This window comes from Thamnophis elegans, chromosome 2, assembly GCF_009769535.1.
Source record: "Thamnophis elegans isolate rThaEle1 chromosome 2, rThaEle1.pri, whole genome shotgun sequence".
Taxonomy (NCBI): domain Eukaryota; kingdom Metazoa; phylum Chordata; class Lepidosauria; order Squamata; family Colubridae; genus Thamnophis; species Thamnophis elegans.
This window is the reverse complement of record NC_045542.1, coordinates 82,619,590-82,647,266: the sequence shown is the minus strand read 5'-3', so window position 1 is coordinate 82,647,266 and position 27,677 is coordinate 82,619,590. Positions and strand designations below refer to the sequence as shown.

General features: G+C 40.9%; 1 protein-coding gene across 1 annotated transcript; it reads left to right on the top strand.

Moving 5' to 3' along the window:
• The first annotated feature begins 300 nt into the window (after nt 1-300).
• CCNI2 (cyclin I family member 2) lies at nt 301-23,235 on the top strand. The gene is made up of 7 exons (XM_032212329.1): nt 301-699; nt 9,523-9,680; nt 15,814-15,948; nt 17,934-18,008; nt 19,537-19,677; nt 20,763-20,993; nt 22,829-23,235. Exons 2-7 carry the CDS (start codon nt 9,567-9,569, stop codon nt 23,204-23,206), a joined length of 1,074 nt encoding a protein of 357 aa, XP_032068220.1. The 5' UTR covers nt 301-699; nt 9,523-9,566; the 3' UTR covers nt 23,207-23,235.
• The last annotated feature ends 4,442 nt before the right edge of the window (nt 23,236-27,677 follow it).

Here is a 27,677-nt window from a genome sequence, read left to right as displayed (position 1 = left end):
GATGGTGAAGCAGGAAGTTTCAGAGGGAATTTTTCTTCTGAACCATCCATGTCACAGTTGTCCCAAAGGGGATTTTTTTCAGAAGGCAACGGACTTTCTGGTTTTTCTTTGGAGTCGTTTTCAGTTCTCATTCAAGAAGTTTCCATCAGCTCTGGAAGAAATTGAGAAACCTCTCTCTCTCTCTCTCTCTCTCTCTCTCTCTCTCTCTCTCTCTCTCTCTCTCTCTCTCTCTCTCTCTCTCTCCCTCCCTCCCTCCCTCCCTCCCTCCCTCTCTCTCTCTCTCCTTCACTCACACACACACACACACACAAACACACCTTGGCAGTTCCGTGCAGAGTCGCACGGAGTGTCTCCAAGGAGGCGTGGCCTCCGCGAATAGGGAACCGGAGCCTCCGGAGCCCGCCCTCAGAAGGACCGTCCCGTCTTGTGCGGTTGGGGTTTGTCAACAGCAAAGCTGCCCCGCTGCTCTTCGGCGGTAATGCTTAGGCGGGGCGGCGGATCGGCTCTCCCCGCGAGGACTTTAGAAGCGACTTAAGAAGGGACTATTGACTTCAAGCTCTCTCCAACGCCGGAGTCGAGGCCCCTCCCGCTCCTCCTCCTTTTCGGCGACCGAGCCTCCGCCGAGAGACGGAGCGAGCCAGGATGAGAGCAGCAACCGTAGCCAAGATACGGAGAGTCTTCTCGGGTCGTGCCAGTTAGGTAAGAGCCCGTCCGAGGGGAGGCAGGTCTCCATTCCTCTCGCGCCCGAGGTTTCTGCTTTGCAAACGTGACTTTTGTTGTTTGTTTTTTCGTCTTCCCCTTTTTTTGTTAAAGTACCAGCCACCCATATGATCCGAATCACGTGTTTTGTTTCCTGTTGTTTTCTTCCCAGTGCGCTCGCGGAGAGCTGCGGTTGTTGTTAGCTGGGTTTGCGGGGACGGCTTCGCTTTCCTGTCTTCTCCTCTTCCGCTGTGACAGCTTGGTTGTCGTCGGACATCAGCTCACACCACATCGTTAGGCAGGACACACCAAGATCCAGGGGCTGCATTAGCACAACCCGCACTCAGCTCACACCACAAAGTTAGGCAGGACACACCAAGATCCAGGGGCTGCATTAGCACAACATGCCATGTTGGGTTAATCTTGGTTACCTGTTATACACCTTAGCTTATGCTACAAACCCAAACTGTCTGCTTAGCGGAGGCTTTGATGTAATGTATACATCCAGAATTAACTGGGATAATTCTATAACCAGCCGCCACTGTCAATCAGCACCTTGCATTTTACTTTGCTGAGAAGTTTCCGTTTACTAAATTACAGTGAAAAAAATTCCAAACATGAGTCAAATTGAAACTCTCACATTTGTGATGTCATAAAATATTTATTAACATTTGGTCTGCAAAAGATTGTAATAAATTATGCAAAGGCTCCACATTCAAGAAATTTAGATTTGCTGACTTGCCTAGAGATTTTTGGATATATTTTGGTGTGTGTGTGTGTGTGTGTGTGTGTGTGTGTAAAATTCCCTCACTCTTAAAACAGTTTCCTGTGTTGCATTCAACAACAAAAAGTTATATTGCAATACATTGAAACTATTACAATGCTACTGACTGAAACTATTATAATGCTACAGAACAGCTTGCCTCCAGAAATTGTGAAAGCCCCAACACTGGAAGTCTTTAAGAAGATGTTGGATAGCCATTTGTCTGAAAAAAATATAGGGTTTCCTGCCAAGGCAAGGGGTTGGACTAGAAGACCTCCAAGGTCCCTTCCAACTCTGCTATTGTATTGTATTGTATTGTATTGTATTGTATTGTATTGTATTGTATTGTATTGTATTGTATTACTGTTTAAGAGACCCTGGGAAAGGGCCCAGCCAGACTTCTTTTAATACAGTCCCCCGGCCTGCATAAATTGTGTTTTTTCAACACCTGATAATAAAGCTATCAATAATGTGGCCAACAAGTAGTGCCAGCTTTGCAGTGTTAATGAAGTTAAAATGAAAGTTTCCTTAAGTGGACTTCCCCTCCCCTGGCATCAGCTGCTGATAGGGAAAAACCCATCACCAATTCTCTTTAATTATGGCCTGGCAATGCTGGGTGAGTTTCGTGGATGCTTTGAACAGCAGACTCAAAAGACCATCGGGCTCCTGCTCAAAAACAGACCAACTGGCAAGTCACTGGGATGGAAGTGAGAGGTGGCAAGGAAGTTTTCTCCCTCTCAATTTGCCCCAGGCTAATAGGCATAGAGGAAGAGGGTGCAATAGAGTTGGAGAGCGGGCCTGAAAAGGAACAAGCTATGTCCTGAGTTTGTGCTGCAATGGAATGGCACCTCTAAATCATCCAGAAAGAGCCTGGATGGCAAAGAGACATCAATGTTGCCACAACCAAAGGAACAAAAAACAGCAGAACGTACAGCCAGGTTAAACTTTTGAGGACAAAAATAGTGGGAAGCCTGTAAATACATTCACTGTGATAGAATAAGCAGCATCCATCTGGCAGAACATTTTCCTTTTCTTCCCTGTGACCTTCCTGGTATAAAACAAATGCCCATGTCAATAGAAAGATGGTTGGAAGCTGGCTTCTTCTCCCAGGCTAAATTGATGTTCCATGCAGTATCTGACTAGCATTCTCTTAAGAGAGCATGTTGCTTTTTAAACACAGGCCTAGCTCTTTTAAAGAGTGTTGGAATCATGTTTTAAAAACAGGGCGCTAAACATGTAAGCTTTCCAGATAAGATCTATCAAAATGACTTGGGCAAATACCCGTGCCGAAGCCAGGTTTCCAGCCCAAGCCAAAATGGCCAGATAAGACAGTGTCAGCAGCTAAAAGGAGGTACAATGCTCCCAGTATCCTAAACCACTTGACTTTTTCTCTGCATGTATCTGTGTACTGAATACAGTGGTGGGATTTACTTACCTTTGCTATCAGTTTGCAAATGCAAGTGTGCATGCGCAGGAGGTTGCACATTATGTCGGGGTGGATGGGCGGAGCCTCCAGCAGCAGCCGCTACTGGTTCACACGAACCAGTAAGAACCGCCTGAAAACCACCTCTGTCTATACCTTCAAGTAATTCCTGTCTCTTGGCAACTCCCTAGGCAAGTCCCTGCAATTTTCTGGGCAAAGTTTGCCATTACTTCCTTCCCAGGGCTGGCCCAAGGTCATCCAGCTGGTTTCTAGCCTGATGCCTTAACCACTGCTACACCAAACTAGCTCTGAAAGTGGTAAAATAAGGACAGAGTTAATGGCTGTATCATCAGCCGGTGTTAAATCAAGTGTTTTCAATGTTTTCAGGAATTGGGACTTGTTCATTAATATAAAATTCCTGGAATCAAGCTCATTAATGTCAGCTTGTCAAGCCCTGCCTTACCCTTTCCTCTGGACTGTAAAAAAGTTGTTAGGGTTGCAAGTTGCTGCATCGAAACAGGAGTAGATGCTTGAGGGCATTAGAAGTTTTCTTCTCTAATTCTTCTAGAGAATAAAACTAGGGAACTAAAGTGGAAAAGGGCCTTTCTGCAAGGGACTAATTGGGGGGGGGGCTTTGAACCCAATCAATCATTTTTTCCTGGCCTCGGTGCTACTCTGGAGGGAGACCCATAGTGGGTTTTCTAATTGATCAAAAGAGGAAAGAAAACCTTCCAAAAAGGAGTAAGCAAAAACAAAACTCACCGCAATAGATGTAAGTCTGGCAGAGAGATTATTTTGCCCTGTAGGACCTGCAGAACTCATCCTAGGGGTCCGTAGAACCCAGTTTGGCAAAACTCATACTAGATCACATCCATGAAAAACTATGTCGGGATACAGGGAAAAGTAAAACTGTAGCCACTAAAGGCAGCTTCAAAATGTTTCAGCCCTGGACTTTTTGGCACGAGACAAAAGCAACATTATGAAGATATGTCATGTACAAATGATTCCTGGGACATGTCACCTAGAGTCAAGTCTGACTGGAAGGCACACCCCACTCTGAAAGGAAAGGAATTCCAAAAGTTTTCTTTTTCTTACCACATTTGGCAAAAAAAAATCTTGTTAGGAGAATGTTAGAATCAGCCTCAAATCAGCCAATACAAATCCTGAAAAACAGAGCAGTGCAGGAAAAGAAGAGCCAATTTGTTGTAGTGCTTAAGACACCAGGCTAAAAACTGGGAGACCTTGAGTTCTAGTCCTGCCCTAAGCAAAAAGCCAGTTAGGTGACCATGGGCCAGTCACTCTTTCTCAGACTTAGGAAAGAAGTAAGGGCAAACCACTCTTGAACAACTTTGGCAAGAAAACTGCAGGGATTAATCCAAGTAGTTGCCAGGAGTCAAGAAAGACTGGAAGGCACACCATACCCCAAAGGAAAGGAACTTCAAAAGTTATTTTTCTTATCACATTTGGCAAAATATTGTCATGGATTGGCACGGATAGGCGCCACATCCTCCATGTTTAGGACACTCATATTTACAGCTTTTTGCTATTGATTATGCTGACTGTGCAGCTGGAAGTCTATCATGACTAATCCAATCTTGCCTATCACTCAGGCTTCATTGATAAATTCTAGAGATATTATTCTCGAACTCCTGCCCTCTTCCAGCCCAGCCACTTTGTTGAATACCAGATTAGGAAAACAGTTGTGATCTTGGTGTGATATGTCACTCGGGGGTACCTGAAGTCTCTTGTGATGTGACTGCCACAGTCTCACAGTTCACAATTGGAATGCATGAGTAGACTGTTGCTCATTGGCATGGGTTGAGACCTGGTATGTCCCAATTGCCTTGCTAAGCTTCTGGAAAGTCAAGATTAATGAAGCCAGCCACACATTTGTGGCACAAAACCCTTGTTTGCTTTAGTGATTTATCACCTCTCTTGTGCCTGAGTGAGCAGTGTGGGAGTCTCCTAATTCAAGACACTGCAGAAGACAAGCATGCTGAAGGTGATCAACTTTGCTTCATTGAAGGCCCCAGGCAAATTCCTGGCCAGGAAAGCCACTATGAAGCAAATGGCAGCAAGAAAACCCATGTAGCTAAGGACAATATAAAACATGGCAACAGAGCCTTCGTTGCATTGAAGGATGATGTCTCCTGGCTGGGAGTGCATGTCAGAGTCAGGAAATGGGGGAGAAACTCCCAGCCATGTGGTGCAGATTATACAAACTGGATAAGGAATGCAAGCTATTTGAAACCCGTTGCATATTCTTAGAGTCTGGGGTCATTTGTTTCCTCTTTACACTTGAATTATTTTTATGGCCAATATCACACCATGCATAAATTTTGGCTTCTTGAACCTAGAAATTTACAAACCTCTAGGAGAAATATTTCACAATTAGAGGTCTGTAGGCATTTGTGGGATTTCTCTAAAAGAAACAGACTCACCTGATCCTTCAGAAATATAGTGGGCATTAGAATATCTGGTACAGGTAGTCCTTGACTTACAACAATGTTAGGCAAGCTCCCCATTGGGAGAGCGAGTACGTTCAGAGAAGCGTTGTTAGAGTTGTGTTGGAGAACACACAAACCAGCATACAGAGACACTGCAGTTTAAATAGGCTTTTACTTTCATGGAAATAGAGGTATCAGAGTCCATCAAACAGTCCAAGTCATACACGGTTAAGACAGTCAGTCATCAATGTCTTTCAGTTAAGGGATAATCCAAATAACATAGTCCAGTATCATATAATCAGTTCGGTACTCAAATTTGCTAGCAGTTGCAAAACTTACAATAGCTCACAGCACTCAGATCATCCCAGCATCTGACAAAACAGAGAGAGAGCTAACAGTCATTCTGGCTCCCTCTTATGGCTGATTGAGGAAAACAGCAACCAATCACATTATACAGTATGCTTTAAAGAAACAGGAATAGCATTGTTACATGATTTATATATCGCCAACCCAACCCTTAGAATTATATTCCTAACAAACAGATCATTTAGTGACTGTTCAAAGTTACAACAGCGCTGAAAAAAATGACTTATGATTGTTTTTCATAGTTACAATCATTCCAGGATCCCCATGATCATGTGATCGAAATTCAGATGCTTGGCAAGTGGTTCATATTTATGACCGTTGCTATATACCAAGACTCTTTTGTGACCTTCTGACAAGCAAAATCAATGGGAAAGCCAGATTCACTTAGCAACTGGGTTACTAACTTACCAAATGCTGTGATTCGCTTAACAACCAAGGCAAGAAAGGTAGAAAAATGAGGTAAAATTCACTTAACAACAAATTTTGGGCTCAGTTGTGGTCATAAGTCAAAAACTACCTGTACACGGAAATTCCCAAAAGGGGGCATCAGGTTTTTTGCCTACAAAAAAGAAGAGGATGTGGAAGAACAAAATGAAAACAATTTGCTACCCTTTATCAATTGTTGACATAGCCGAGGGAGCCATTAACTATTGCTGGCAATGTAAGCAGTGGATTTGCTGACATTTTCCCATCTTATATTCAGCAGGTGACATAAGAGTCTTAACTAATAGCTAATAGCCATGTCTTAATAGCTTACTGTATGCTGTTGTATTATTTAATACTAGCAGCAGAATGGAAATGAAATGTCCTTGTACTTCATTAGGAACATCATGTTTTTTTCCCAGGCTACTTGCCTATTTTCCTGCTGTCGCTTCACTCTGAAAACAAAGATTTGTGCTTAGGAATTTATTAGATGTTAGATAAGGAAGATGGAAATGTACAACATTGCAATGCACCCTTTAGACGGAAAGTAATTGCAATTTTACTACGTATGTTTTTGCTCTTTTAATTATTATACGGTATATAATTTCCATTACATGTACATTAATGTCTTTGGAAATATGGTAAGAACATACCTGATATATAAATGGAATATATAAGAAATTGTGGATCATAAAAAATTGTTAAAACTCTCTATAATGGAGGAAAAAAACTTTCACTTCAACAGTAAATCTAATGGACATGGTGTGAAATGTATTTATGTATGTGTTTTTAATTTTCTGTATATTGGATATCTGAGATACCAATTAGGTTTATTAAACCACCAGACATCAACATTGGTTGATCTATGCAAACCATGGTTCATAAATGCAATGGCAGAGATTTTGCAATACTCTACATTACCCAAAGGCAGAACCAGTCAAACCACATTATGAGTTACTATTAGTGCATCAGTCTTGGTATTGTTTAATAAAGGTTGGGTAGCAATTAATTGCCAGAGCCATATTCTCTTATGGTCTAACCTTTTCCTAATATTCAAGTTTGGTCTGAGATATGCAGCATTGTTAATATTACTGTGTTCAATTCTACAGTGGTTGCTGCTCATAAAATTGATGTTCCATTAGATTCTATTCTTAGCCCTGGAATGTACTTTTATACCAAGTCTTCTAGCATGCAGTGTAGTTAAAAGTATTATAACTCTGGGAAGATAAGCCCACTTATGATTTAAACCAGTGGAGAATGTGCTTTCTCTTGTAAAACATGGATTTTGGATTTTGGTCAATAAATCTTTGTAAAAGGTAGCATTTTTTTCTTTCCTTTTAATATGTGTAGCACTGGAAATAAAAAAATGTAGATATGCACTAACATTCTTGAAGCAATGCAAGCAAAATGTTAAGTTACTTTTCTTATCATCATTTGGATAATTGCTGGCAATAGAATAAAATGTTTTGTGTATGTTACTGATATAGAAAAACGTTTATGGTACAGCTTTCTAATATTTCTCTCTTCATCACTATTTCCCAGGTGGGTGATAATTTTTGTGCTGAAAGTAATTCAATGTGTGATTAAAATCCTGAGTGTGAACAGCTTATCCCATGAAAATATCTATTACTGTGTGAAGTGATGTAAAACAACTTCTTTGTGGGGATCACAGAGCATTCACTTGGCTTTCCCTGAATATCTTTCACTTAGGAGGAGTGAAAAAAATGGAGTTAAAAATGAATGAATTTTATCCGGCACGCTTATCTCACCAAGGAGAAAGCGAAACCAAAAAGTTAATTCTTTGTGATTGACATTAGATATGTATTTATATACAATACAATAGCAGACTTGGAAGGGACCTTGGAGGTCTTCTAGTCCAACCCCCTGCCTAGGCAGGAAACTCTACACCGTTCCAGACAAATGGCTATCCAACATCTTCTTAAAGACTTTCAGTGTTGGGGCATTCATAACTTCTGGAGGCAAGCTGTTTCACTGATATAACCTCATCTCATTGATAAAAGAATGTATATTTAACCTGCATATGCACCAAAGACTAATTCCTTGTGTGTCCAATCACACTTGGCCAATAAAGAATTCTATTCTATTCTACTCTGTTCCAAAATACCTGTAGGTATTTATCACCACAGCATAGTGGGCATACTGCCTATGTAAAATTGGACCTTTATCAAGCCATTATGGTGTTTGTATAAAGTAGAAGTGCAAATCCTAAAAGTCCTTTTTCAAGAGGCAACTGGACTTTCTGGTTTTTCTTTGAAGACGTTTTGCTTCTCATCCAAAAGAAGCTTTTTCAGCTCTAAGTGCAAATGCTGGTTCAGTTGAAAATTCCAAGATCTTTGATCGCCATAGCCAAAGTGAAAGATGCTACACCTATTCGCTCATCAATTTTGTGAGGTTTCCTAACCTCACCATAAGGTACAGCAAATAGAGTTTCATCCTCTTGAAAAGTATGTCTCTTTATTGGTATAAAGCTGTGCAATGATAATAGTCTGCAATCCGACTCATTTGTGCATACAATGCTGTTGTGGCCCGGCAGGAGCCATTGGAGCTGCCGCCAGACTCCGACAGCAAGGGAGCTTATGAGTCTGCCTCGGAGGAGGTGGAGGACCCTGGACAGGGTGTCAACTCTGAGGAGAGCGAGGAGAGACTGGTTGGCCACCAGGTGGTGGCAGAGCCTTGGATCAGAGGGAGTGTTCAGGGAAACACTCATGAGTTGTTGCAGGATGCATCCCATCGAAGGGTTACTTGCCGGAAGGAACAACTGAGTACTTACTGGAGATGATTGCGAGCAGCTGTTGCTCATTGGGATCCTCTCCTGAGTATAAAGGGAACTGTTGGTGCCACATCCTGGTTGCAGGAGTCAACGTTCTCATTCATGATTGAGAGAAACCAACTTGGATAAGTGGTTTGCTGTGAGAAGCTTATTTGCATTGCCTAGGTTCGTAGTAATTGCTGCCAGAGAACTTACGTATTTGTTTAAGAGCCGAGGTGGCACAGTGGTTAGAGTGCAGTACTGCAGGCCACTTCAGCTGACTGTTAGCTGCAGTTCGGCGGTTCAAATCTCACTGGCTCAAGGTTGACTCAGCCTTCCATCCTTCCGAGATGGGTAAAATGAGGACCCAGCCTGTGGGGGCAATATGCTAACTTTGTAAACCGCTTAGAGAGGGCTGAAAGCCCTATGAAGCGGTATATAAGTCTAACTGCTATTGCTATTGCTATTTTGGCTTGCAGCCAACAAGAGTCTTGCCTGATTAAAAGAAACCTTTTTAGTTACATGGCTTTTGGCTTTCGTTCCTGGACAGAGAAGGAGGGGGGTCAGAACACAATGCTACTTTAAGAATAAAATAATCATTGGCTGTCTTATGGTTGTTTTTAATTTCCAGATAATAGTTCTTGCCGCCCAAAATAGGCCCATCAATTAACTACGATGAAGTGCATTGGGACTTCAGAGAGCCAGAATCTTGCTTTGGTGTTAGAGTATGCTCTAACAAGAGAAGCAAAGATCTGGAAGGTACCGGTCTTCCAGAACTTCACACTGAAGGTATGTCCTCATATGTGAAAAGATGATTTGTACTGAATGAAGTTTGAGAGCTACATGAAATTAGAATTGCCGTCTGAATCCCCCAAACCTAGATTGTTCATTGCATTTTCCCCACAATGATATGCAACAGCTTGTGTATGCTTGCATTACAATAAATTGCGTTCTAGGGTGAACCTGGGTAAAACCTGTTGTTCTGACCTAGGCTTCCAGAGAGCATGAAGCAAACTCCTTGTACTGACAAAAAACCCTTTTATTAATTTACTGTGATTTTTTTTCTCATTCACATCCAACAAAGTCTTTCAAGGGAGGATTTACAATCACAGACCTTATCTGGCTTAAAGAGCTGTCAAGCTGATGTCTGCAAAACTTGGCAAGGAAATTGGAGAGTCACAAACCAATTAAGCGAACTAATTGTCTCCTGCAAACTCCACTCCCCTTTCGCTCCCCTTTTATTTCCTCTGGGAGGGGCCATTCATCGTCCACCTGTGTCCTTACTCCCAAGTCGACCGCTGTTCTTTAGCTGTTCCCTTGGTCTGGCAACTCTGTGCATGCGCACATTGGGAACAGGCTCCAGCTGTTCATCTGCCTCACTAATGTCTGACTCTGAAGGCAGTTGATAACTGGCATACAGCCCTGGCCCAATCTCTGCCTTCGACACAGAGCCCTCATCTGAGGCTTCCCCAGACTCCAGGACTGACCCATGTTCCTCCCAAACCTCCTCGCTGTCCGAATCTGCTGCCAGCTCACTGGCTGCCCGCAGGTCACAACACTTGTCCTTGAAGACCACTTAGAAGCTACAACTGATCCAGAATGTGGTGGATTAGTTTTCTATCTTTACTTATGTAACATTCTGCTATGTGAGCTGCACTGGTTTACTTACAGGTTCAATTCAAGATGCTGGTAGTTATTTTTTTTTTTATTCAAATGTTTTATTTTCATTTTTCATTTTCATTTCATACAGTCACATATATACTGTGCATGATTGGGGCCATATAACATTGGGCAATAAACACAGCCATCCTTGTACTCCCCAAAATACAAAACCAATATACCACTTTAACCCTCCATACACCCTTTCTTACTCCCCCCTCCAACTTTCCTTTCTCCCCTCCAACATTCCCCTCTCCTACTTCCCCTCCCCCTCTGTCACTCCTCTCTCCCCCTCCCTTCCATCTCACCCTCCTTCCGATCCTCTCTCTCACCCTCTCTACCCCTCCCTCTTCTTTCCCTCTGCTCCTCGCTTCGGTGTATTTCTACTATCTATCGATATATTCAGCTTCTTATTTTTATACTAAAATTAAAAAAAGCAACAGTATACAAGTGCAATCATGTTACTTTAAAATCTGGCACATACTATATTTCCCCCCTCCCCCCCTCCCCCCCTCCCCCCTATGACCCCACCTCCATTCCCCCCTCCCAACTTCCCAGAGCCCGTACACGGTATAGCTTTTTATCAAACACAATCTAAGATGTATTAAAAACAAGAAAGTTGGGGGGAAAAAATAATAAAGAAAAAAAGGGGAAAAGAAAAAAGAAAGAGAAGAAAAAAAGTCAGTAAAATCTCTGCGTTGAACTCAGCTTCTTACCATTACACAAACTTTAAGCAGTTTACATTGTTCCTAATCTTAATTGTTTGATTACCTGCAGGATTTCCCCAGAAGTTATTTGTTGATTCAACTTTTGCCTGTACTCTTCTCTAGCTAGGGGCCTTATCTCTTTATCTAAGTATCTGTCTGTTTCTAAACCCTTAATTTTGTCCCCTTTGTGCCTCCTTCCTCTATAACACAATTTAGATACATTTCAAATTTTTCTTTTGGTATCCTCTTCCAACTCTTTTCATTTTTACCCTTGTTTCTGTCTATATATTTTTTTTGTATTCATCAGTACTCCTCTCATATATGCTTTACTTACATCTCCTACAAATTCCCTGAATATACCCTTATTCATATTCAGAACAAAGTATTCAGATAGCAATTTTTTACAATCATTAATATACTTTTCATATCAAAATAAACTCCCATTCGACCTCCAAGACCTTCTTGCCTGCACTACCCTTCCCAATTCCGTCCAGACTGGGTTATGATCCAAGAGAACCCTCGCCGCAATCTTTGTCTTCTTCACCCTAGAAGATAAATCATTAGTGATTTGTATAAAATTCAAAGTTGTCCATCAAGTCTTTTTCCCTTCTGGAATTAGGTCTAATGCGATATATCTTCCAAAGGGATCTGCTTCAGTTCACTCAGCCTTAATGTCTTTTCTTAAGTATACAACTATACCATTTTTCTTTTGCGTAGCAGAAGTCACAAAATATTGACCAAGTTCGAGGTTGAACAGATATTTTGGACCAGTTAATTTAATATGAATTTCTTGCAGACAAGTTATATCGTTCTTGAACTGTTTGAAATAGTAAAATATTTTCTTTCTCTTCTGTAAAGAGTTCAGACATAACTCCTTGATCAATGGCCGATGATTATTGAGGTTGTTGCAATCTGCCTTGTTTTCCCATTCGTCTGGTAGTCGTACGGCTAGGTCCTTGTTCTCTGGTCCCTTGCCCTTCCGGAAGGAGGAAATGGTGCTTTCTGTCTGGTAGTTGTGTGATTTGCTGTTTATCTTGTCCTTCTTGTAATCTTTCTCCAGATCCAGATGATTCAGGGTGTCCCACCTTCAGGGTCTTGTGATAGAAATCTCGGGCTTCCCATACAGAGTTGAGATGATATTTTTGCTTATCAAATGTAATTATAATACCAAATGGCACATCCCATCTATACTGTATCTGACGGTTTCTGAGTTCTTCCACTAGAAAAGCATAGTCTCTACTGGCTCTTAGCATTTGGGGTGGTATTTCTTTCAAGACAATCAAGTCCTGTCCGCCAATTTGTAGCCTGGTATTATAAGACTCTTGTAGTATCACGTTTCTAGACTCTCTTGTAGTAAAATATATAATTACATCTCGCTGTTTTGCTGCCCAAGAGTTAATGCGATAAATTTTTTCGATCTGCCAGTCAAAGTTGATCCCCGGTCTTCCCACCAGACGATTAAAGGCCTCTGAGAAAATCTGCTTCAAGTTCTCCTGTTCGTTTTCACGCAGCCCCCTGACTCTTAATGCAAGCTCCATCTGTTTGTAGTGTATCATAACAATTTGTTTTTCTGCGTTTTCAACTTTTTGTTGCATTACTTCAATTTTGGATGTCAAGTTAGTGTTGGCTTCCTCAAGAACCTCTAGCTTATCTTCCATTCTAGCAACATATTCTGTCAATACAGTTACAAGTCCCACCATATCGTCCTTTGTTTTGGCAATCCTAGCATCAAGCTTATCACATAAGTCTGCATTAAGTTTCTTTATCTCCTCTCTAAATTCTCTAAGAGTCTCAAAAAAAAATTCTTTCATTAGTAAATCTCCAGTAGGGGGCGTAGAGGGTAAAAGCTGCAACTTTGTGCCAAGTGCGTGAGGTGTATTCCTAAAAGGACGTCTCCCCGACTTTGATTTTGATGCCATTATTTCTTTTCTTCAAACAATTATTCAACAATTATTCAAACTCTGCTGGCCCGTTATGTAGCTTGCGAGAGAAGAAAGTATTAGGTCCCCCCTTTATTTGTTCTTAGAAGTTTTTCAAAATGTTTCAGAAAAGAGCATTGTAACAAAGCAAGTTTCAAAAGATTAGCATTGTAATGAAACAATTCATATTCATCTCTGTTTAGAATGTCTCTATATTAACAAGGAGGCTTTTACAGCTTTTAAAAGTTGATAAGAAAAAAAATCTTGGTAGGTCTTCAGAGAAACAAAACTAATTAGTCAGAGAATGCCATCTGGCGGTTCCTTTGATCTTTCTCTCTGTCGGACAGTTAAGAATGTGGCATCCGCCATTTTAGGAGCTTATTTTTTTTAGAAACCCGATGCACAAAGAAAGCTCTTTCTTTTTTTAAAAAAAATTTTAAAAAGGGGGAAAAAAGGGGGACAGATAAAGTTCTCGGGTACGGACTCTGCTTGTATTAATCTCAAATAGATATATCAAAAATTGTCCTAAGCGGGGGTTCCTTACTTTGCGCTGTAGTGGTTATGGCAGAAGTTCCTGGCTCGGAGGTGTGATTCAGCCTTCGGTAGGCCCCCCTTCCGTTCACAGCAAAGAAAAAAGCTGCAAACTTCAAAGAAAAGCTCTTGCCAGCTGGATCTCTCTCTCATCTTCTTTGCCTGAAGAATGAGTTTATCTACCAGGTATTTAGGCAGATAACGCAGCCAGGAACCCGGGGGCAGCTCGTTAAGCCACCGCCATCAGCAAGGTCCCGCCCCGGAAGTCCAAGATGCTGGTAGTTATTTTAAAGTACTATATGACCCATTAGGGTCAGGTTATCTGCTGGGCCATCTCTCCCTAAGAACACGTACCTGTTCTACCAGATCATTTAGGATGGGCAAAGTCCCAGTTCCTTCCCTTAAACATTGTCATCCCATGGGATCTGGGAAGAGTGCCCCTGCCCTGTGGAACTCCCATCCCCTTGAAGTTCAGCAGGCCTCCTACCCTCCTAGTCTTCTGTAAAGCACTTAAGGTCCGTCTCCCCCCTCTCCCAAGCACAGGGATAGGGTGAGGCATATGAAATGATTTAATTAGGATGTAGGAAATTTAACTGTGGTGCCAGGTTTTTAATGTTTTAATAGCTGCATCTTTTGTTGTCTTTACTGATGTTGTTTTAATTGTTGATTGGGAGTTACCAGAGTTCAACACAAAATGGGCAGGTATATACGTGTTTTAAATTAAATAAATAAAAACATTATATTCTGTTCTTGCTTTCCTTGATCACACCTATGAATGCAATCATACCTTTTGGGGGAAAGGATCTGTACCTAAACCTCCAGAACAGATTCAAAAAAATTTACTACTGGTTCTGTGGGCATGGCTTGGTGGACATGGCATGGCTTGGTGTGCGTGGCAGAGGAAGGATACCGTAAAATCTCAATTCTCTCCCTACTCCAGGGAAAGGATACTACAAAACAGTGGTGGGTTTCAAAAAATTTTGGAACCTACTCTGTGGGTGTGGCTTCCTTTGTGGGAGTGGCTTGCTGGCCATGTGGTCTGGTGGGAGTGGCTTGCCGGCCATGTGTTTTCCCCCCCTCTCTCTTTCCTTCCTTTTGTCTCTCTGTCCCTTTTTTCTTTTCTTCTTTCATCTCTCTCTCACTTTTTCTTTCTTTTTTCTTTTTTTATTTATTTATTTCTTCCTTTCTTTCTCTCTCTCTCTGTGTCAGTCTCTCTCTGTGTGTGTGTGTGTGTGTGTGTGTCAGTGGTGAGGTTTTTTGGAACCTCTTCTGTAGGTGTGGCCTGCTTTCCGGGTCCACTGGTGGAACCTCTTCTAATCGGTTCGGTAGATTTGATGAACCGGTTCTACCGAATAGGTGCGAACTGGTAGGAACCCATTCTGCTACAAAATCTCCATTCCCTTCCAATCACCTGGGACTTGGGAGGCAGAGAATAGAAGCGGGCGAGGCCAGTCAGAGATCGTATTTCCCAGTTCTCCGAACTACTCAAAATTTCTGCTACCGGTTCTCCAGAATTGGTCAGAACCTGCTGAAAACCACCTCTGCTCCAGAGATGGGTATTATCATATCCTGATTATGGTGAGGTAGAGAAAAATCTCAGGTATCTTAATACGCACATGCCCAATTTTTATCAGGTACTACCTATTATGATCAATGGACTCAGAGAGATTCCAAATGATTATACAGGTAGTCCTCAACTTACAACAATTCCTTTAGTGTCCATTCAAAGTTACAATGGCACTGAAAAAAGTGACTTATGACCATTTTTCACACTTATAACCATTGCAGCATCCCCATGGACATGTGATTTACATGCTTGATGGTTGACAACTGACTTGCATTTATGACGGTTGCAGTATCCTGGAGCCATGTGATCCTTCTGAAAAGGGAAGTCAACGGGGAAGCCCAATTCACTTAACAACCATGTTACTAATTTAAGAACTGCATTGATTCACTTAACAAATGTGGTGGGAAAAGTCTTAAAATGGAGCAAACTCGCTTGACAGATTTCTCACTTAACAACATCAACTTGGGGCTCAATTGTGGTCATATGTTGAGGACTGCCTGTACTGCTTGTTTTCAATTCAGTTTTTTTTTTCTGTTTAGGGCACCGATATTTCTCCTCTATCTTATGACAGAACTGTTTTGTGGATTGGAAAGTTAACATCACTCTTTCAGTTTTGCTTTCAAACCTTTTCCTTGGCGGTCAGCTTTCTGAACCGGTTGCTGGCATCAGTAAAGGTAAGGACCTCTGGATTCTCCTACTACTAGTTGTTCCTATCAGAAGAAAGGAGTGCAAAGGAGCTCTCAACACACATATAATCTCAGGCAATTAAATCTTCAATCCTAGCATATCTTTTTGGTAGCTCATTGAGGCTTATTCCAAGTGCGGAAATAATTGCAGGCTTACAATATAATCCTGTACGTGCATAGATACTGTATTTGTTAAGATTGTATATCCCTACTTCCTTTCAGGAACTCAACCCAGTTTTTTCATGGATCTACGTTCATATTTTACACTTCCAAAAGCATCCCTTTGTTTGGTTGGACAGAGAAAATGCCTGGGTCAGAGTCAACCAATGAGGTTCCATGGCTGAGATTAAGAGTCAACCAATGAGGTTCCATGGCTGAGATTAGACGTGAACCTAGATCTATCTTGGGATTGTCAAACTCCTGTCCCATGGGCCAGATGTATTACATGCTGGCCACACCCACACTGGGTTTAGCAAAGGGGGGGGAAGTCCCAATACAGCATGTGATGCTGCAGTGGCGACGTGATTTTGACACCCCTGATGTAGCTGGTCCTTCACCATAATACTATGACCTATGTGTATTTCACTGTTGATGTTGCAATTTGTAAAAAGCATAAAAAAGATGCAGTTAAGGTCTATATCAGTAATGGTAAAACTTTTAAGACACCGAGTGCCCAAACTGTGCACATGCATGCCCAAATGCAAAGGTGTGTGTGTGCGCATGTGCACATGCGTGGACCTGCACATGCATGCACATGCGTGAACATGTGGATTCTTGGATGTGCATGAATGGGTGCATTTGCAGACATGTGCAAACGTGCACACGCATGCCCAAATGGAAAGGTGTGTGCCTGTGTGCACATGCATGGACATGCACATGCGTGAACATGAGGATTCATGGATGTGCATGAATGGGTGCATTTGCAGACATGTGCAAACGTGCACATGCATGGACATGTGTACATGTGCAGCACAGACCTGAAGATCAGCTGACCGGCAGGAGACGGGGCATTCCAACACCACAGCATGGCAAGAGGTGAGATATTTTTCTTTCGTGAGCTTCTGTTTTGTCATTTGCAGGGAAACAGAAGCTCACAAAAGAAACAGCATGGAGCTCTAACCTGGGCGATGGCACACTTGCCAGCAGAGAGGGCTCTGTGTGCCACCTCTGGCAAGCCTGCCATAGGTTCACCATCAGCGGTCCATATGGAAGTGCTGTTGGCAAGAAAAAAGCTGCACTTGGATTGAAGGGAAGTCTGTTCTTGAATGGGATTGGACTCCCACAGAGGTTCACACATTGTAGGTGTTCTATTCCCCCCCCCCCCCCGGCAGTCACTGGATTTATAGATAACAGCTGCAGCAAGAAGTATGTTTGTACAACTGAGCCAGCTGGGTTTATAAGCAGTGATCCACAATCTTGGTTCCCATCCATCTCAGGTATTCAACATGATTTATGCAGACTCACCCTTGAAAAGAACCTGGAATTGCAATTGGAGCAAAATGCGTTGGCTGAGCTACTAGCAGGGCAAGGGAGAAGGACCATATGAGGCTGGACTAAAAGATCTGCTTTAGCTACCAATTGCCCACCAGGCATAACTTAAAACCCTTTGAAGTGGTGATTCCTTGACAGATGGTTCCTTCCATTGTAAATCTGCCTGGATCCACAGATCAGCAAGAGAAATCCTTCTGAAAATGCCCACTGTGTTAGGTATTTGATTATTGGGTATGCAAGAAAAGACCTTAATTTTATTTGTTTTATTCATGTTACATCTTACCAACTATCTTTTTTTATTGCTATAAACTGTCTTGAGTGATGGAAAAGACAGAATGGTGTGACATAAATTCAGTAATAAATAAAATACATTCTAGGTGTTTTCTTACTTGATATACAGATATAGGTATACAATGTGTGTGTTTTAAAATTTAAACAACTCGCACACAGAAAGCCTTTATTCTTTTATCTCTTTGTTTTAGGCACAGTTGAAACATCTCCGTTGCATCGCAGTAGCTTGTCTACTTCTAGCAGCAAAAATCAATGAAGAAGATGAGGTAGGCATCTTTTAAAATAAGTAAAGGTTTGGACTTTGCTGAGTAACACACAATATATTATTAAATGGGCCTGATCAGTCTTCTTTGTCTTTCCCAATACAATTTTGGGGTTGTGACTCACTATGCCTCATTCCTGATTTTGGTGATGGGGGCTGGCTTCTGTCAGACTCTAGTTAGCCGAATGAGATGCTAGTTTCTAGTACACCCTTCCTTGAAAAAATCAGAAATGTACACTGTTCAAATTCTCAATTTTAAACTGTAGCTGTTTAGAGCCATGGTGGCGCAGTGGTTAGAATGCAGTACTGCAGGGTAATTCACTGCTCACTCCAGGAGTTCAAGACCAACCAGCTGAAGGTTGACTCAGCCTTCCATCCTTCCAAAATCTGTAAAACGAGGACTCAGATTGTTGGGGGCAATATGCTGACTCTGTAAACCGCTTAGAGTGGGCTGTAAAGCACTGTGAAGCGGTACATGTCTTAAGTGATTTGCTACATACTATATACCATGTTTCCCCCAAAATAAGGCAGGGTCTTATTTTCTTTTGACCCCTGAAATAAGCGCTTGGCCTTATTTTTTGGGAGGTCTTATTATATTTGAGGTGCAGGAGAGGGCGAGCATGGTCACCTCATGGCTGCTGCTCTGCTGCAGTATTTTCACGGTGGGCTTATTTTGGGGGGAGGGCTTATTTCAGTGCATGCGCTCAAAAGCCTGATTGGGCTTATTATCCAGGGAGGTCTTATTTTCAGGGAAACTAGTAGTTGTCTAGATTGTGTTTCTATCAATTGGTGTAGAGAAGTTCTATTTGTAAACAAATACGATAATTTTTTTCTTGTACTTAGTCATGTCCAATTCTCAGAGACTGCCTGGAAAAGAAGATTCCAATTATTATTATTATTATTGGGGGGGGGGCAAGTTTTTTCCAGAATGGTTGGCCATTGCCCCCTTCCCAGGACTGAGAGAAAGTGATTGACTCAAGGCCACCCAGCTGGCTTTGTGCCTAAGGCAGAACTAAAACTCATGGTTTCTAACCTGTTGCCTTACTCATTACACCAATCTGGCTCTGTTTGTTTGTTTGTTTGTTTGTTTGTTTGTGTTTGTACAGATTTATCTATTAGTGTTGAGTAGGTCTATTTCTAACCAAATAAGGTAACTAGTGGCTTGGAAAACACAACACTATGAATTATGAGCCAAAGCTTCAAATACAGATTACAATTACACAGTTGAGACTAATTTCTACATTTCACAATATATGTTACTTCAGTGCATTTAAGTCACATACATCAAGAACTGTTATGGATGGAATTAATTTTTATTAAAATGTATGAGAATATTGTCTTGTAATACACAGTTGAGCATCCTGGATGTTTTGATTTCACAGAAGAATCGCTTTAGGTGTTATTCATTTTATTACATGGATAGTCCAGAAAGCAACTCTTCATCTTTCAGAGAATTGTACATACAACACCATTACACAATACTTCATAAGAACTGAGCTTCTTTTATTATGTTTCCATTTGTTTTTGAACAGATAATACCATCAGTAAAGAAGCTGGCAGAGCAGAGTGATTGCAAGTGTTCTCCAGCTGAGATTTTGAGAATGGAAAGAATCATACTTGATAAACTTCACTGGGATCTTTACACAGCAACATCAATGGATTTCTTAAACATTGTAAGCATTAAACCTTTTGATGGTTAAAAGACTAAGCTGACTTTTTAAAAACATTAGTAAACATGTATTCCTTTCTAGTTAGCCTGACAAGTTAAACATTCGCAGTTACCTGCAAGTATTTCAAAGTGTATTTTTTTTACCACAAAGATAATAAATTTCCATTTTGAACATTCTACTTATTCCAAACACTTAAGCTGATTTACGAATGTAAATTCCCATTTTGAAAGGACAACTGAAATGGATGTTTAAAAGAGATACTCATACTGTTCACTAGAGGTCTTTTTTTTTTCTTTTTCTTTTCTTTTGCACGCTGCAAAAATATTTTTAACTATCTGAATCTTAATACTGTACGTAAAAAACTTTCAAAATTTTTGCTACATTTCACAAATAGGTCATCTCAGATCAGCCTTTTTTTTCCACCCTGCATAAATGCACTTGACCCTCATTTTAGTTAAAATAGATCATTCTGATCTGGCACTTAAGTCATATATCTTAACTGCTAAACATTTATAGAAAGAAAACTTCCTTTTAAGAAATTACTATGTGCTATAGTAAGGCAAAAAATCAAGTGATACAACAGTGTCTTAATGCTCCTCCTTTACCATAAACAAGTAGGGTTTTTCCCTCCCATCCTGGAGAATTTTGGATAAACATCCTGTTTTAACCAACCAGGATATTACCTTTATATGCCTATATGAGTGATTTTTACCACTCTCGTTTATTTCTTTGTGCTGGTTTGAATATCACTATTTTCTTATTTATATAAATAAAGGAGAATTTGGACTTTCTGAATTTCCAATTGCGACAATGCAATGAATTCAGAATTAGTTACATTCAGTGTAAGCTTAAACATCTCAATATTTGGCAAATACGACACAAATTATAACAATGGAACATAATAATCCCAGTTTAAACCTCTGGCTGACTGTGCGACCAACCATTATAATAGATTTTAGAGGTTCTTGCCATTAATAAGAATTAGTTTGCACTTCTGGTCAATGACATAGGAAAACGTACAAAGTTCATTTATTCATATATATATATATGAATGATATAATATAATATACTGATTCTCTTCTCTCCAGTTCCATGCCATGGTGATGTCCAAGTGGCCCCAACTACTAACTAGGCTACCTCAGAGGAATCCTTCCCGCCACGCTGCGTTCTTGACCAAGCAGCTACAGCACTGTATGGCCTGCCACCAAGTGTTGCAGTTTAAGGGCTCCACACTGGCCTTGGTGATCATCACCTTAGAGTTGGAGAAGCTGACTCCTGACTGGTTTCCTGTAATTACCGATCTGCTAAAAAAAGCACAGGTAGGAGTCAGGTTGGCCCCTGCAGCTTAAATTGGAGACCAACACCACGTTTCAAAAAGCAAGCAAGCAAGTTTAACAAGTGGTTGGAAAACATTGCACGTTTTAAACAATGTATTTTTCAGGAGTGCTTTGCAAGTAGTTGTTAGGATGCTGTTTCTGTCCAATGCAAAAGATCAGGTTAGTTTAATGGGATTTAAGGTTCTGATGAATTAAAATCATTAGTGGGTTATATGGAACCATGGCGTCATGCTTAGCTTAGTTCGTATTTTCAGGTATTCCAGATGTTCTTACCTCAACCAGAGCATTGCCTCTGCTCTGGCAGTTGAGAATATGTGAGCACCACTGTCTTTAGCCTCCTATAGAGTTTAGCTTTATAACCCGTTCACATTTCTCGCAGCCATGTAATAGGCGGCTTAGTGAACCCAGGAGTTGGATCTTTTAATTTCTTTATTACATCAATTTGTGTAGCCACCCATCTTGCAGTTGTGATTCTGGACAACAAATGCAGGATTCAAACCATAAAACAAAAGCAAAGCAACAGGTAATAACAATAATGGTGCCCAAGGTCTTAGGAAATTTAAGGGTGGCCAGTTTGGATATTAGCCAATGACATAATATAGGAAACTATAATGTTTCATAGTTAACGCTATGAAAATCAATGCTATGAATCATTATAGTTTAATTCAGAATTTTGCTTTACTGTGTGCGTTATGCAGACTTCTTGAAGACAGAAATGAAAGCCTTCTATTGTGCTCCCATTTCCCTGTCCTCTTGAGTGGTTTAATACTTGCTAAATAAGGTAAAGGTTTCCCTGACCAATAGTGACAACTCTAGGACACAATTCTGATTTTCATTTCTTGCCCAAGAAGCCAGCCTTGTCTGAAGACATTTTCTGTGGTCTTGTGGCCAAAGGCACAAGAGTTTAACTAAATGCCAAAGGCATGCAGGATGCTATGGTATGTTCCCAGCAAAGTGGTACCTATTTATCTACTTGCACTTGCATGCTTTTGAACTGATAGATGGGCAAGAGCTGGGGTAGGAACTGGAACTCACCTTGTTTTGCAGCGCTTAACTCTCGAACCCAGGCTGTTAGCTTTCCAGCTGACAAGCGCAGTGTCTTTAACTGCTAAGCCATCGTCCCCCCTTGCTTAATACCAAGGTACTATTGAGTAGTGAAAAAATATAATGCATCCCTTATAACTCCCACAATTTTAGGGGTTCATTGATGGCTTAAAGTTCTCATGAAACAGGGAACCTGTGATTCTCCCATTATTGTGCAGCTATATTTCCAGCTCAGATGGCTAAGGATAATGGATAAGGCTTTGCTTTATCTAGCCTTTGCTTTCTTGTCTGCCTTGTTCCATCATAGTGCATTTGCACAATAATTTGAAAACAAAAGATAGGCACAGCATTTTTTTTGCCATGCTAGGCAAAAGATAAAAGGCTGTGGCTAAAAAATAAACCACATTTGCTGTATAATAGTTCCGTTGGTTCCGAACTCATTCCACACCATTTATCTTGAGTGAGCAGCAGTTTTAAAACAGAGCATTCACCCTAATTGTGGTTTATAGTACATTCACAACATTAAAAAAAAATCTAACATGCAAAGACATAAAAGCTTCACATTAAGTGTGAACTCGGCCAAAGCATCTCTAGTTTTTCCATTTGTTGGCGCTGAGTCCAAGGATAGACTTGTCTGGTTTTATAGAGCAATTTGCTGGAATTACTGGAATTAAATGGAGAAACTTTTAAAAAATAAATTACTGATAGCACCTAAAAATTAAGGAAACGAGAGGAAAATGGTTTTATCACATTATATTTGTATTACGCGGCAGATTGACAGCACCAAATTCATCCACTGCAAAGAACTTGTGGATCAGCAGATCCTGGGCTTCCAGCTACCCAATGCTGTCTACATTTTCAACCCTGCAAATCGAAACATCCAAACTCACCTGGCTGAAGGATTACCCTACTATTATCCCATGGAGAAGAAAGAAATGCAGTTTAACATGCAAGCTTCACTCTTCAGAGGCAAGGTTTATGAGGCTGACTTGCAGAGTGATGAATTCTATGATGGGTTCAAGTACTTGTACAACGAAGATGGGACCTCAGAAGCTGGACCAAACAATGAGATGGGAAGTGATGATATTCAGGGGCCAGAAGAGAGTATCAATGCTTGCCCGCCATTACAACCTGCTCCTCATATTGATTAGAGGTTCACATAGAGCAAAAAAAGGAACCAAATACTAGACAAAGCCAAGGCTATTTCTAATATTTCATTAGTGAGGACTATGTATTAATCCAAAGCATTGCCTATGCCAGTGATGGCAAACCTTTTTGGAACCAAGTGCCCAAATCGGAAGATGCATGTGTTCGTGCCAAAGCGCCAAAAACTCAAAGACCAGCTGGCCGGTGCGTGCATGCTGGTTTTTTGGCTGTTTTGGGGCTGTTTTTGGGCCACTTTCAGGCTGTTTTGGGGCCATTTTCAGGTCTTTTGGGGGCTGTTTTCAGGCTGTTTTGGGGGGGGGGATTTTCAGACCATTTTTTAGCTTGAAATAAAGCCCCAATAAGGGCCCCAAATGGCCTGAAAAACAGTCTGTTTTTTAAACCAGAAGAACAGATGTTGATGACAACCGTGCCCACAGAGAGGGCTCTGTGAGCCAACTCTGGCACGCGTGACTTTGATTCGCTGTCACGGGCCTATACAGTAGCTTTCAACTTTCTATTTTTTAAAAAAATTCTTTGGCCAAACTTGTTTTGATTAGATCAAAATATAATCTAAAAAGGACATATTTGGACTGTGAGCAACTGCAAGGCAAAACCTCAGATGTCCTACACTTAAAAATATTGATGGGGGAACAATAGGGACTTGTTTAACATCTTAGGACAGCTTAAGATGTTGGTTAATACAGATAGTCCTTGACTTACAATCACAGTTGAGTCCAAAATTTCTGTTATTGTGGTATTTGTTAAGTGAGTTTTCCCCATTTTTATGTCCTTCCTTGCCTCAGTAGTTAAGTGAATTGATAAGTTTGGTAATCCTGTTTTTAGGCGGATCTGGCTTTCCCATTGGCTTTGCTTGTCAGAAGGTCCCAAAAGCAGATCCTATAACCCCGGGACACTGCAATCATCGTAAATATGATCCAGTTGCCAAGTGTCTGAATTTTGATCACATGATCATGGGATGCTGCAAAGGTCATAAATGTGAAAAATGGTCATAAGTCACTTTTCTCAGTGGTGTTTGAACGATCATAGATGAACTCTTATAAGTCAAGGACTACCTGTAGTCAGAAAGTAGCTTGGTTCTTGTTAGGTAAGCTCCCCGTTGGGAGAGCGAGTGCGTTCAGAGAAGTGTTGTGAGAGTTGTGTTGGAGACCACACAAACCAGCATACAGAGACACTGCAGTTTAAATAGGCTTTTACTTTCGTGGAAATAGAGGTATCAGAGTCCATCAAACAGTCCAGGTCATATCACAAGGAACTGATAACTGGTTTGCTCTTCATCTGATGTACATTTTTGTCTTTACCTTAGCCTGTTTATTGCTCTGAACATTATGAAATGGTGTTGCCAGTTTGTATTCCATTTCCACGGAGAAATTAATTGCCTCTAAACCACATCGGTTTTATATTCTGTGAACTGAATCTTGGAACAGAAAACATCCAACCGGAAAGAGTATTATTATCTTTAGTTCTTAGCTTGACTGTGCATGCTTCAAAAATAATTTGAAGATAATTTGAATGTGTGCACAATCACAATATCTCTCTGCTATTCATTTTTTTCATGTTGCTGCATGGATCTGGAAAATCTCTTTGTGTTCAGAGTTGCAGTATCTTAACAAGTCAGCCTGTTAAGGCAGCACCATCTCATTTTCAACCTTGTGCATCATACTTGATGTGGCTGCTTTAACGAATAGAAGAGAGACCCCATATTTGTATAGATTCCAATATATTCCTGAACAGTGCTATCTTCTTGGGCAAGTTTCTTTCTATAAGCTTTATCCATTTGCTTTCTCAGACATTTTGTGGCTGCTTTCTCTCCTCATGATCATCTCAAATTCCAGTGAGGACTAACTGTCCGAGGGACTAGTACAGCAAAATGGTGCAAAATGAGCAAGGAGATGTTTATCATAATTTATACATCCTAACCATTACCTTCTCCCAATGCAGCTAGTTTTAATATATTGATTTTGAAAAGGTATTTAGATTGGCCTGTAATACCTCCCAGATCAGAAACTGCAGCATTGTTCAGTTGAAAATTTCTCTTTTCATTATCAAGGAGTTCTTTATACAGCACAGAAGTACTTATAGTTTGATCAAAAGTTCCCCTTCTGAGATTTAAAGAAGAGGAATTCAGCCCAAGAGTGCCACTTCTGGTACATTCTACTGTTTGAGTAGTGTGTTTACATACTGTGTCCAAAGGCACATAACATGGGTGATAATGATGAATCAAATAACATAACACTCTTCCATCTGAAAAAGACACTGTGAAATTATTCCACCTTAATATTGTAAAATCTGCAGACAACATTCACCCAGTCCATCAGCAGTTTTACATTTTCTCCATAACATTCATATGAATAAGACCTGCTGGTGTCATAGCAATAGCAATAAGACTTATATACCGCTTCATAGGGCTTTCAGCCCTCTCTAAGCCGTTTACAGAGTCAGCATATTGCCCCCACAGTCTGGGTCCTCATTTCACCCACCTCGGAAGGATGGAAGGCTGAGTCAACCTTGAGCCGGTGAGATTTGAACCGCTGAACTGCAGCTAGCAGTCAGCTGAAGTGGCCTGCAGTACTGCAATCTAACCACTGCGCCACCTTTGGTTATTTCCTTGGGTCATTTTCCATGCTGTTAACACGTTCCAAATCAGGACTTTTTAATTTTGTAATTTGCATGTTTTTTTAGCTCAAATCTTTGGCTAAATGGATTTCACTTTCAAATTACCTAAGAAATAAATGGCTCAAGGAGCAGAGTAGGTTCAACATATTCTAATTCCCCTTGAAGAAAGAACAAAAGAGCACCCACTTCCTGGGTATCCAAGCATAAAGTAATCACTAGGTAACCAATGGAATTCTTTGTTCTACAGCCTACAATGGGGTGGGGGTGGGGGTTTAAAACCATGGTTTGAGTCTCCCCACGAGATGCAAACAATTTGGGAAGGGTGTCCCAAGCTCCATCTTGTGCACCAATTGCATTCCTTTTGGGACTTTGAGGCTCTGTTTGGAATCACTTGTGTCTTGGCGGACTACTGCATTCCCAATCCTGCAATGCACTTTACATGGGACTGCTCCGGAAGAGCATCCCGAAGCTACAGCTGGTACAGAATGCAGCGGCGCAAGCAGCTATGATCACTTCTTGATCAATGCATGCTGCACTTCTGCTTTGCAAGCTGCCCTGGCTGCCAATATTCTTTCACGTTCAGTCCATGGTGCTGCTTGTAACCTAGAAAGCCCCTTATGGCATTGGGCCAGGAGGAACCATCTCTCCCTGTTTATGTCCACTATCCCATTAAGTCTGGTAGGAGGCGTGCTCTGGGTCCCATCTCTATTAAGGAGTGCCATTTGGTGGGGCCCAGAGAGAGAGCCTTTTGGTCACTATGCCCACTTTTAGAAATATCATCTCTCCCCTCATCCCAAGATTAGTCTTGAGTTTGTCATCCTTTTCTAAGCTATAAAGATAGGGTTCTGTCACTAGGGCTGGGAGGCAGGATGTGTGGCTGAGTGCATACAATGGTTGGGGTGTGTCAATTCGTTTTTGATGAGTTTGATTTTACCCCAACTGTGGTTTATATGTGTGCTGCCATTTCTTGTTTTTTATTCATTCATTCATTTTATTTATTTATTTATTTATTAAATTTATATGCCACCTGTATCACTATCAAACAAGTTTTGATGTTGCTGTTTTCAAAGACTATTATCAGCCACTCAGAATCATGACTTGGGTTGGACAGCCATATAAACTGGGTGAATGAATGAATGAATGAATGAATGAATGAATGAATGAATGAATATTTCTAAAGGTGATTGGGTTTGCACACAAGGCAGTGAGGAAAGCCTAGCAGGAGTTTTGAGAGATAGCGGCTTACTGTTTTGAATTTGCCATTCTTTTTTTTCCTCCTTCAAATTATCTCTCTGTGCTGTATATTGCCCAGAGTCTTATGGAACCGGATGGCTTTCCAAATCCAGCAAATGAATAAATTGCTGACTTGCAAAATTAGTCAGGGCTAAAATGATAAATAGTTGTTTTCTCTCTTGTGAGAATCTTTTTTCTATCTGATGCTGCTGTGATGTAAAGGACTTTTCATATCAATGTAACCAAACAAGGTAACCACAAAAAAAACCCTATGGTTCCCATTCCTTACCTGTTTCCAAGTGGATATTGGACTATAGAATTACAAATGATAATGTAGGCAAGCGTTCATTATTATTAGTTTCATTATATCATAAATTTAGAAAGTGAGCTCCCTTCCGTGCATCTTTCGGCTGACCCAGGCAGCATTTTCAAATCATCTGCTTGAAATAGTTGCATACTGGATGATCATTTTAATGAAATAAGTGTAGGAAAAGGTATTGTTTTGGAATATATCAGAGCAGCAGTTTGAATGCTGTGTCTTTCCCCAAACATTATGTTTTGTGTGTGCTCAAGAACTCAAAATAGTGCCTTGACGGCTTCATAGTGCGG